This window comes from Haliotis asinina, chromosome 12 (genome assembly GCF_037392515.1).
Source record: "Haliotis asinina isolate JCU_RB_2024 chromosome 12, JCU_Hal_asi_v2, whole genome shotgun sequence".
NCBI lineage: Eukaryota > Metazoa > Mollusca > Gastropoda > Lepetellida > Haliotidae > Haliotis > Haliotis asinina.
The window spans coordinates 21730412-21743658 of record NC_090291.1 but is presented as its reverse complement, the minus strand read 5'-3'; the positions used below and the strand labels follow the sequence as shown (position 1 = coordinate 21743658).

At 38.3% G+C, this 13247-nt stretch overlaps 1 protein-coding gene across 3 annotated transcripts in view; it reads right to left on the bottom strand.

The window, feature by feature from the left end:
• Positions 1-13247, bottom strand: part of LOC137259016 (puratrophin-1-like) — a 166810-nt gene that overhangs the window by 128857 nt on the left and 24706 nt on the right. For 2 of the 3 annotated variants that reach the window (XM_067796717.1, XM_067796718.1), the window contains exon 2: positions 2346-2537. In XM_067796717.1, coding sequence (XP_067652818.1) covers positions 2346-2537 — 192 coding nt within the window. Of the gene's footprint in view, positions 1-2345; positions 2538-7437; positions 7525-13247 lie in introns of those variants that run through there. The other variant, XM_067796719.1, reaches the window with a different exon arrangement.

Below are 13247 nucleotides of genomic sequence, written 5' to 3'. Positions count from 1 at the left end.
CACAAAAACACCACTAATGGTTCAGGACGAGATCTCCTTCATATGGTCATATCACTCACAATAAGCCTCAAAATATGTGTGCATATTTGTACGTGTGTAGGAGCAGAAACTAGGCAATTCCCCTGCAAACATGCTTTTTCAACTTCATAATACCCAAGTGACAAGACAATGACAGCTTCAGCTCTGTTAATCCATGACCTCTCTCAACCGGCATGGCTAGTTTGACCATGTCCCTTTCTGAGATTTAGCTGTAAGATGTGAGGTGGGCTAAGCAAGGGCAACAATGGACACCTACCTACTTCTCACTGCCATGACAATGTCTGGCTGGTCACATCTACCTGGCAAAGTGGAATCTTCACAATTTACATGCTTGCTTAATTAGCTGTGTTGAAGAAGATCTCTTGTAAAAACGTGATGCCAACAAAACCTTAGACAGCGATTCAAGATGTTTCATCAATCAGATGAGCTATACTTCATGATAAATACACGGATATGGGACAAAGACAGTTGGTTTGTGCAGCAACCACGCATCTGTGTTTGTCAACTGATGGATGGTGACAAACATTACCACAAACTGACAAACATTACCACAAACAAACCATTTGAAGTTGTTAATGGAGGAATCCAACACCTTGAATCTACCTTGAACTGTCAATAGCACATTTTGGACACACCTTTAATAAGCTTATCCTCAAACATGACGTTCTATATATTTACAAATGGTTCACTCTCAAGACACAAGGAGTCCTTCATCCGTGACCTCTGCAGCCAAGTATCAGGTAATTATATTGTTTGGTGTCAAACATATTAGTGTCATTCAGAAACAGACAATCAACAGATAACCAGTTTCACAGAACTGACTTCCTCTGTTGATTAGTGTCAATTAATTCTTCGGAAAGGATTCAATTATCCTTTTTAATTTGTGAACTTGCTTGACCAGCTAGACACCTTGACCCACTACAAATAAATGGCACCTTGCAAGAGATTTTCATCAAATACATAATGTGTTTTGTCATAATAACTGAGAATCATTTATTCTTTTCCTAGAAGAACTCAAGTTTCTAACTACGTAGTGATATTAGATATGTCACATCTGTATTAGTCTGAGTCAGTTATAAACTACACTCTTTCAGATTGAATAACTTGACTGCTGTCAACTTTTTACTCCATTTTATTCTCCTTAACTTCAACATTAAACGTAACAAAACATAAATAATCAGGTTTCTTAATATTGTGTTTATGAAGTTGTGCTCAACATTTGGTAGCGTGAGAGAGGGATAGGGCCCCTTTTGATGGTGGGGGTTTGGCGGGGAGCGTCCCCTGCAAAATTAAATTTAGTCTGCTGGAAATATGTAATTTCTGGGCATGACTTAACCAGATAATACTTAACTCAATTGAACATATTCAAACGGTTATTTACTAAAATTCTTTCAAACATTCTAAATGTATAAACATATTCGTATTTTCAGCGTTTTTTACATACAAAACAGAGAGTAGATTTTGTATTTAAAGTTCAGTGTAACTCCTCCATGTTATGTGTCAGGAAACTGAAACAGTGGTTTAAGTTTTGATTACAAACATAATAAGACACATACTTTTTAAAGATCAATTTCATGTTTCATTTTTTATGAATACTGATTTGTCTCCCAAGCCCACTGATAATGGCTGACACAAGCAAGATGGGTCAACTGACAGATTATTCAATCAGTCACTCTAGCACTACATGTACCTACCCTACATACACAGGCACTGATGATATATCATAGATGAAGAGTACACTTCTGTCTAACCAAGGATGACATCATTTAACACATCTTCACTATACTGAACTGTTTAAAATGTCTGGCCAAGTGTTAGAAATCACCACATACACTGTACACCCTATCTATACAGGAATCACTTGCTAATGATACTGCAATGTTTATAAATGTTCCGAAACACACTAGGTGAAGCTGTGTTCAGGCCCTATGCACACAGCACTGCTGTACACCAGGGGATTTTTGTACATTTAGATGCTACTGTGTATCGAAAGAGGGAATGTCAGCTGTGATATCCACCTCCTTCCATTGTTTCCTTGCTGCAGGAATCTACATCTCTCACACTGTACTAGCAAAGAGTGCACAGATTTGTGATGGATCACAGTACCCACTGACAGTGTGTAGTATCACTTTACATGACTAAGTCAGTACTGGACACATGCATCTAACAGCCTGGAAACTGCTGATTACTAGTACTTGCTTTCTTAGTTACAAACACATTTTCAGTCTCTATTATAAGACTAAAGAATCAAATCAATGTCAAAGACAAACTCAAGAACATGTCTTGAGTGTTGATTGGTGACTGACCTGGCAGATCTTGATTCTGTCGAGAACTTCCAGGCAAGGGTAGAAGAAGTGCGAGAGGAAGTGGGTGACGTTGCCTCGGTACTGGGAGGCCAGACATGCCCCGGCCTGGCTGATGGCAGTGGGGGCAGCTTCACCATACAGGTCGTAGAGACTGGAGGCGATGAGTTCCTGTATGTCTGGCTCTTCTGAGTCCTGCACACAAAGAAATATAAAGCTACAGTTATGATGATTACTTCGGAAGATGTGCATGATCTACATGTGTGGATGTGAATGAGACTTTGAAATATCAACTAAAACTGGCACCAAAGAAAGTGTACTGTAAGACTAGTATTAAAACAAATGTAAAATACATTTAAGCATGGTAAGTGTTCCCATCCCTCTGTTGATGGTTAGGTGAGTGGGTGAGTGAGTGAGTGAGTTACAACATGGCTGTGAATAGTATTTCAGCTATATGACAATACGTCAGGTTAACACGATAAGCCAGTACTGGTGTGTTCATCACTTTGGTGAATCTCTGGTGCAGACAAACCCAGAAACACTACATGTCAGAACTTGACAATTAGATGCAATAGAACAAATTTCCATGCATTAGATGGTTGGGCCTCTACTGATGAAAATTTAAAGAAGTGAAATTTGTGTCAACAAGCACTAGTGAACAGTCACTCATGTCCTTAAACATCATAATTACATAAGGACATAAAACTTAAAGTGTGTGACATTTCCCTACTAGTGATGGTAAAGAATTCTAGTGAAAACAGAGGGAAGTCTGAGGAAACATTGTCAAGTCTTCTATAACTGTAAAGCAAATGACAAAAGACACCCCATTTCCGTTTTCTTAATGTTCTGTCAGCTGATAACTGGGGTTTTACAGTTGCTCACAAGAGTTGTCTCCCTTGAAACATTCTATGCACATAGCTTCCAAATATATTAATAATGAAAGTATATTTAAAGAAGCTACCAAGAAAACAGTTTGGACAAACATAATCACATCTGAATATTAAACACAAATTGTTGCAATTACAAAACAAGCATGGAGGACACCCACACATTTAAGATCATTTGACATACACCAGCTCCAGCTGTGTAGACCATTGACTGCAGTAGGCAGATCAACAACAGATTCTGAGAAGCTGACAAACAGGTCTGAGTCATGTTACTTTACATATTTACTACACATTGTCAACAACCTGTGTATTTAAACTTAATGCTCAGCATTCATATCAATTCTTGAATCCATTATGATGATCAGCAGTCAGAGCGCATGAGTGAGACTAAGTTTTATGCCACACTCAGGTATATTCCAGCAACATGGCGGCAGTCTGTAAATAATCCAGTCTGGTCCAGACAATCCAGTTATCAACAACATGCGCATCAATCTGCACAATAGGGAACCAATGACGTGTCAATCAAGTCAGTGAGGCTGGCCACCCGATCCTGTCAGTTGCCTCTTACAACAAGCATAGTCGCCTTTTAGGGCCAGCATGCATTGCTGAACGCCTATTCCATGCCGGACCTTCACAGGTCAGCAGTCATCAGTGCATAATATACTGAAAAAAATAAGTTAGGGATACTGGTACTTTTAGGACTGATATTTTAACTCTATGTCAATGATTAAATACATCAATTTTCATGATTTCAAAATTTACATAAATCCCTGACTAGTTTTGTCCAGTATATCAGAGCTGTGGTATTCTATACCTGCCAACTGATTCTAGGGTCAAGTTGTGTTGGTTCTAAACATATTCCGAGTGTACTAGGATTTGGTTCTCAGACAGTATATGACACTTTCTATAGCTAACTCTGAAATTGGAATGCAAATTTTCAGATATAAACTATAAAATCTGAATAACCTTATGTGGAAGGTATTGAGGAAATGGAATACTGAATGAAATCTATATACATGAAAATTACACGTTGATCCTACTAATGTGTAATCTAATATTACTTATTGGAAAGATGTAAAATGTTAGTAAAATCATTCCCTGACAAGTGACTGTGCAATCCCATGTACACATACCAGAACTGGCACAGGTGGATACAGGATTCAGTTGAGTTTTACCTCACATTAGCATTACTTAAGTCACACCGCGATGAGACCAAATCTGCTTCATACACTCACAGGACTACCTGGTATGGAGGTTGGTCATGTGATACATCGGAGGATATGTTTCGTTTATTCATACACTTCAGTCATGTGAGAAATGCCAGTTTATACTTGTCAGAATGGTACACAAAGTATTTGATTAGCATTTACCAATTGTCAGACTTCCATTTTGTGGTAGCCAAAGGTGGTTGAGTGGGTTGAGTCACTGACTTTTTGTGCTTCAATAAGATGCCTCACTTCGAAAGAGTGAGATCGAATCCCAAATAGGATTTAACTAAATACAGACTAACACTCTGTGGTTTACTGAGGGAATGTAACTGAAAGGGGCACTGATGCGGAGCAATTTCCGTGGACTGGTGTAAACGTTTGTTATTGTTTTTCTCCCGTGAGTACCCGGATGATATCCCAGAATTCGTGACTGGTTCGTGACCTCTGCTGCGCATTCCGTGAGCGCAACTGATAGTTTAATTATAGACAGATCAACTTAGGTGAAGTCATTTTTACTTCATTACAAATGTATTATGAAAACAAATGAAACACTTTGAAGGTTAATCATCTGCCAGTGGTAGAAATGGTAAAAAACTATTAGGACAGAAAAATAACGAAGCCAATGTACGTCTCTATATTTTGTCTCATAACCCTGATTAGTTTATTGTCATATTTGTATGATTCTGAAAATTATTAAAAGAACACACGACCTGCTTATAATCATAGTAAATTTCTAACATAACAGCAACATTTATACATTGTCAATGTGGATCCTATTTCACACACATACGCGATCTAGTGTGTGTTTTCTGTCATACAGATTCTGCTGAATGCGACAACAAATAAATTAAAACAAAATGCAAATAATGAATGTAAAACAGACTAATTTTATAGCAACAATGTCAGGCTACTACCTTGTTCAGGAATGCATCCATCAATATCCACGTAAAAGAAATCGTATTCCATTCATCTGCAGCTGGTAAATAATCATGCTCTGTGTCGCGTCTTACAACTGTCTAGTTTGCAAAAAAGTAACACATCGTTTCACGTCTTTCGTTAGTGAAAACCAGATAAACCTCTCATTGATCTCCCAAGATAGCACACCTGGCAACTAATTGTATGATGTCAACTATTCGAAGTAATTTAGTTCACCAATAATGAACAATCAATCAATGAGCGCAAGGGTGGTTAATTCTTTGAAGGGAGGATGTTGTTTTTGCACTCACTCTTTACGACAGGGTGTAGTCATCTACACACACTGCCTTTTGACAAATCCGCTAGGAGATAAAAGTAATTAATCAATCAGTGTGTTATCGGTTAATCCTTTGATCGATGTTTGTTTTTGCAACTCAGCTGATAAACCCTCTTGCATCACTTACATGCACATATTACATAACATACAATACATTTGCAATTACAGACCTTAATTTATAATGTTGAGTATTTACTCCAGACAGGAGAAATGCCAAATGGGAACCTTTGTTGAGTAACTGAAGTGGTGTTACTACTAATTATACCTGTTATAAATTCGTTAATTGACCATCAAGAGAAGGATGACAAATAACACGTGTAAGTTCAAACGCGAGTTACAGCAAGGAAGATGTAATCTCTGTGTCGCATGCAGCCTGAAAACACTTATGGGCCGAAACTGTTTTGCAGATACCGACGGAATTTCGTTACATAAGGAATACACACAGGCATTTGCTGTGTACTTGGGTAAATAGGTGAAATAAGGGGTTTTTACGTAAGAAAATTTTCAGATTTCTCTACCAAAGGCAAAGTCATCGTTTTTTGTTTACGAATTCAAATAAATCAACCGTGTGTCTTTATTACCATAAATAATAAACCATTGTAGCTACCATAGCTACCAAAATTGACGTATGATATTTGCTATCACAGCTGAACCAACGCTCAAAACTACCTATATGTAAAGCTTTGCAATCTTCCATACTGAAACAAATGGCTTGCTACGTGCCTGTAGACATCATATTTTCATGTAACATGATTAAATATCGATGTGAAAAACACAGAAATAGGATCAAATTGGATCAGTAACTATACCATCCAAGCATCCGAAAAGAACTACACTGCTGGGATATTTGGTTACGATCAGACAAGGAATACCATGGATGCAACATATGTCATATTTGGGATTTCACTTTCTTAGTAAAGTACAAATTCTAGTACTTTTTTCGGTTGAGTCCCATCCGGGATTCGAACCCGCACCCTCAGAGTCAGGCACCTAATCGCCAGCACACAAAGTCAGCCGCCTAGCCCGCTCAGCCACCGCGACTTCGGGCTGACTGACTGTTTAGGCGAAGAAATTGTGCTAATATGGACAGGAGCCCAGTTCCTTTGTCCGTCACGGTCGAAGGAGCGGGCGCCGACCAATTTGCGGTTTGGTTTCGTAATTAGACCGTTGGCGAGAAACATTATTCGCTCCGCATCAGTGCCCCTTGAAATATAACTTATAAATATGCACTGTTGAATTACTACAGACTGCTCATGACTTGTGTTCTTAGATATTTTATCATATTTACATTTATATTCTTCCCTGTTTATACATTTATATAATCAAATGGAAAATTGGTGCTTTGGTCGTGTGTAAAATCATGAGACAGGTTCACCCAATTAAGTGCTAAATCAGCTGATTGATTCATTATGAACTATTTGATTTCGTCATCCTTATCGGACGTACGTGTATTACAAATGTTTACATGCAGGCACGAGACCCTCTTGCTGTCAAACGCTTCTATGACACATTAGGCGACCCACGTGTACAACTTAGTGCCACGTCTGGGTACTGATGATCGGAGGAAGGCCTGGGGACGTCATATAAACACGTCAGTCACGCTTCAAAGAACAGAGAACGAGACGTTCTTACTCATCCACTTGATAATGATTAGATGATGTCTGCGCATCCCCACAGCACTGTCGCCGTATTAAATACTCCCCTGCCATATACAAATGTAAAACGTTTATATATGGGACTTTACTAACCTCTATCAAAAGTTCCATTGTTGGAGAACAATCCTCACAGAAGCATCTCCATCACAGCGAATTCGACCGCCATACGAGTTAGTCCTCAAAATAGACCAGACCGGAAGAACAGATTGTTTGGAAAGGTATATTTACGAGTGGCTAAATTCATCGGTTTCAATAAATATTTTGACAAAATACCATAATTGTTCGAAAAATGTACACATAAACTGTACATTCCATAATGATTCATCCTCGTTTATAAAGGAACAGCGATTTTGACATTGTAAATGATAGCCTAACACCCCTATACTGTTTTGAACTAGTCTGGGTATCCCCTTTGTTGAGTAGTTACTATTTATAGAACGCTAACGGCAACACCACCAGGCAAGATATTGATTTCTGGTCCTAAGATGTTACATCACTACAGAGACCATATATCGGTATATGGTCTCTGATCACTAGAAGCGGACTGCAGAGAGACACTGACTAATCGGAACATCTCTGTCTGGTGGCTAAAAGAGTGAATACAATTCAATGCCATGATAAACTGTGTCGTACAGACCCTGAAGCGAATAACCCAATGTAGCTCTTACGAACCTGCAATGTGTGGCAAGTTTAGATTATGAAGAAAGTCTCTGTGCTCTTTTGTGATTGTAAAAACATTGTTCCCCTGTACAACTGTTCATTTCAGAGGCTAGCTGTTAGTGGAATTATATTATATCGTCAGCAGTGTTTACTGGCGCTATTACGAATTGTGTTACGTCACGCAGACACTGTAAACACTCTCAAGATGGTACGAGTTTGAGTTAAAAATCTCTTTTATAAGTTAGTACGATGGTTTAACATGTGTACATTAGATCATAGCAAGAAAACAATGAATCTTTAACTTCAGAAAACCCATAGCATGGGCCCAAAGAGACCGTAAAACATAGCTTCGCCGACTGATACCATTCCTGAACAAAACGTAAAGCCTGAAATTATAAGATAACTTGATTAATATCTAATATTACTATTCATAGGATTTATTATGTTTATAACCATGTTACCGATTATTGATTACCGCATAAAACATCTCACTCACTCACTCATATATAAGATTACTTTATCCTTAACACAAGCCAATAATATTTTCAAGTGTCTGTATGACGAAACACCATTCTTAAAAGCCTGAGTGAGCATATGTATGTGTGTGTACGTGTACGTGTGCACGTGTGTGTGTGTTTGAGCGCGCGCGTGCGTGCGTGCACGTGTGTGTGTACGACTGGTTTTGTGTTAAAAACGTTGTGTTTTTTTTATCTTCCCCCTGAAGGATCGAAATACTTTAATAACGATGCATTTTATGAAATTGAAGAATCCCTATTACACTTCCAAACTCTCTCTGAAAATGTCTGTTTGATAGGAGATTTCAATGCGAAGACTAGCATATCGTGTGACAATTGTTGTATAGATAAACATATCACTGATGCCCTAGACATTGACTTGTCAGACACTGGAAATGATTTCGACCATGAAAGTGTTTTAGCATCTTTAAATTTGCCACTCAAGAACCTCTCAAGACCTAAGTAGAATACACAGTCATGGATATAAATTACTTCAAATGTGTAAATGCCTGAACATGTTTATCTGTAATGGTCGAATACAACTGGATAATGCGGAGGGCAAGCTCACGTGTAAAGAGCTAGGTACTAAGTACTAAGAATAATTAATTTTAATATTGGCGAGTTTTTGCCGTTTTATTCGGATGTACACTGTCCTGTGACCTTTTCTATTCAAGCACTGAGTTGTCCAGTTGCCGAACAGTCTTTTAGTAAACCAACCTAATCGTTTTGATGATAAGCTTGCTGCCCAGTTTCAGGACAACATTGATGTGAAGAAGCTTGGCATCATACTCGATCGACTCCAAAATATGTCCAGTGAAATCGTCGACAAACAGTTTGTGAGTAACATCGTTACTGATATCTCTAATGTACTCCTTGATGCTGCTCGGTCCACTTCCGGTGTAAAACGTAATAATGCTCATGTCTCAAGTAAAGTTAAACATAATAAGAAACATGAACAATGGTTTAACAGGGAATGTAAAATCATGCGAAATCGCGTCTATAAAACAAAACGTAGTTTAAAGAAAAATAGGTCTTTGTTAAATAAAACCCAATATAAACTTCTATGCAAATCGTACAAAAAGTGCCTGGATAAACATATCCGACAATATAAATCTAAGACAGGGACTACTTTACGCCACAATAAAACGTATGCTCCAAAGGATTATTGGAAAACTATGAATGATACTGGGAATAGTAAACAAGTAAAACGACCTGATCTGGACACCTTTTTTTCAATTAATATTCTTCAAAGAATTAAATGATCGGAATGTGCATAACCATTCACAAGACTTTGTTATCCCACACCCTATCAAGTCAGATATTCTTAATTCAGATATCACCCGTCATGAAATCATCTCATCAGTTAAAAATCTAAAATGAAATACAGCTCCAGGAATTGATTTTATAAAAAACGAGTTCTTTAAATATGCTCTCGAGGTGTTACTTCCCATACTAACTAGACTATTTAACTTAATACTGTCATCTGGATTTATACCAGAGGATTGGCTAATTGGAATGATCAAAACCCTGTATAAGAAAAAAGGTGATAACTTAGACCCTAACACATACCGGTCCATTACTATTCTCAGTTGCTTCTGCAAGCTGCTCACGAGTATTTTAAATGCTAGGCTAACAAAATTTTGTGAAATCTGAAAATATCATAATACCCGCACAAGCCGGTTTCCGGAAAGTTTTTTCAACCATGGATAATATTTTCGTAATGTCATTATTATTCAGCCTTCTCAAAAATGCCAAACAAAAACTATATTGAATCTAAAGCATTTGAATCTGTTTGGGGAGCTGGTTTATGGCATAAAATGCTGAGTAACGGAGTCTCAGGCAGGTTCCTTGTACTTATTAAAAGATGTACAAAGATATTAAATCAACCATACTTCTCAACAACAAGATCTCATATTTTTTCCCAAGTAACTCTGGTGTGAGACAAGGAGAGAATCTCTCCCCTTTGTTGTTCGCCTTTTCTATAAGTGAACGTGAATCATATTTAGTAAATAGTAGGTGTCAGGGTGTAAACTTCGAGTACGTTTCAGATGTCTGTGTAACACTTTGGCTTCAACTTGTGATGCTATTGTACGCTGATGATACCGTCCTGTTCAGCGATGATCCTTATGATCTTCAAAAATCTCTCAATGCATTTTATTGTTACTGAAATGAATGGAAGCTATCTTCAATTTATCCAAATCTAAAGTAGGTGTTTTTGGTAGTGGTCCTGCAAAGTCATCTAAGTTAAAACTTAACTATGGTGAGGTGCCTCTTGAGGTAGTAGACTCCTGTTGTTACCTTGGTATTTACATTCATCGTAATAGAAGATTTATTCACGCAATTAAGGCACGTGTATCTGCGGGTACGAAGGCTATGTTTTCTCTTTCGAAAAAATCACGTAATAATAAATTTTCCACTTGACTGCACCCTTTCAGCTTTCGATGTAATGATTGAACCAATTTTGTTATATGGATGTGAAGTGTGGGGGTTCGAAAACATCAACTTAATTGAAAGAATACATATAAAATTTGTGAATTTTGCTGCAGGTCTTCGAAATTCAACTCCAGATTATATGATATACGCAGAATTTGGTCGATACCCGATGTATATTAAATTGAGCAAAAGACTTTCAAGTTATAGGCACAAAATGGTAACAAACACCCGCCAGGCTAAACTATCATATCATATATATTCATTTATGCTACATGCTCGTTCTGAAATCCGTTTATTTTGCTGGATTGAGTTTGTAAGAAAGACACTTAATGACTATGGTTTATCTGAAATATTTGACAATCCATTTCTCTGTACAACTAAGTTTCTCTCCTTTAAGATTAAATAGATCCTCAAAGACCAATGGCATACCTTCATGATAAAGAGTTCAAATCGTCTTTTTATCGTATTTTAAAAAATAATATAGAATTTGAGAGATATCTCTTTCTGCCAAGACACATCTATTTCCCTATTTTAAGATTCAGAACGAGAAATGATCACCTCCCTATAGAAATTGGCCGTTGAGCAAATGTTCCTAGAGAATATCGTCTGTGCTCTTTATGTAATTCTCATGCAGTGGGAGATGCATGAGTAATAAATTGAATTGAATTGAATTGGCACCTACAGTCTGTAAAAGGACATGGATGACATATTAGTATAGCCCTATATTGACGAAATATGTGCATCGTCTGTACACAAATCATCCTGCAAAATCGCCTTTCCTTGAGAAAGATCAAGTGTTTGTTGTATTGGAGATTTTACTAACGCTTCTTCAGTCTGTCACAAGCTGCTCTATCTTGGACCTCCTGTGGCGGGTGTTCGTCTGAATCGTGCTTTGTGTCAGCCACACCATACGTAAAGCGATTCATTATTAGACTCAACCGATTATAAATGTGCCATGGAAACGCTTGTACCTACTCAATTGATGTGTTAAAATTATCGCAACAAAGCTACAGTGAATCAAATGTCAGAGATATCAACATCGTTAGTACAAACAGTCGCTCGTTGCAAAGAAAAAAACAAGTAGCCCAAGTCCATACAGGTGATGGCTAGATGAAACGACGGTAGGATTATGTAACCCTAGGAACCTGAAGCAGACCCGATACAGACGGACATAGGCACATAAATTGCAATCACTTAAACATACCTGTTTTCTGTTTCTGTCCACTATATCGCCCCCGGAGTGCACGCAGTGTCGCTCTCGAGGTTATGCCATACTGTCAGCTAATTGTGAAATCGTATAAAAAATATGTCCAACTCCATCAGCCTTAAGTGACAAACATCATACCCACCATATCTCCCCTCCCATCATTCAGGCTTGGGCATTTACACACAGAAAACACCTCACATGCAATTGATAGCTCCAGTTGTATGGGTCCACTCTCCCACAAACCCCTCATTTTATTATAATCACCCCGACGTTAAGCGTCGTATAAGTACTCAGTATTCATAAAAGGGTGTAAAGGGTCAATGTGGATGTTAAGTGTGTCCTTGACGGCCAACTGCCGTAAACATTGTGTTAAACTGGTCGTTATATGGCCATATATGATCTTTCATTCTCAACACTACCACTACTACTACTACTACTACTACTACTGCTGCTGCTGCTGCTGCGTTGGGGTTTGTTTTGTCACTCCATCTTGATCCGTGAAGATCCTGATTAGACGCATTAGAAGCGGTCTTCTGCAATCATTGTTTGTAAGAGCCAAACAGGGTCGGTTGGTCAGACTCAGTGACTTGATTGAGTCGGTTGATGCACCGATGTCGTATAAAACACAAACAAACAATGCTGTTTACGCTGTTGTGTTGGGTCTATTTGAACACAGGGAAAACCTATGTACATTTCGTTACGCCTGAATGTCAGCATATTGCTATGCCTAAACAGGAACCATTGTTTGATCTGACCATAATGTTCTGGTCAAGTGACACCCCCTTACTCACAGGACAACATAGGCAGTCAGTTTTACGGTACTAGCTGAGTCACAGAACCCAGTATTTGGATAAATACCCACGGATAATAAAGTTACATTAGCAGCAGGAAGCGTCACGGCTCACCGGTTGGCGATTTGCTGTGTCTTTGACGGAGGCTGGACAGAGCTAGTAGGGACTCACTGGAGTCTTCTTCTCACTACATCAAAGGCAGGGAGGTGAGCGCCAAGGTCAAGTGCACCTACAGCCAAACTCATTGTGGGATATTGCTGAAATATCCCTGCTGTTAGTCTGTTTGTGGCAACATAT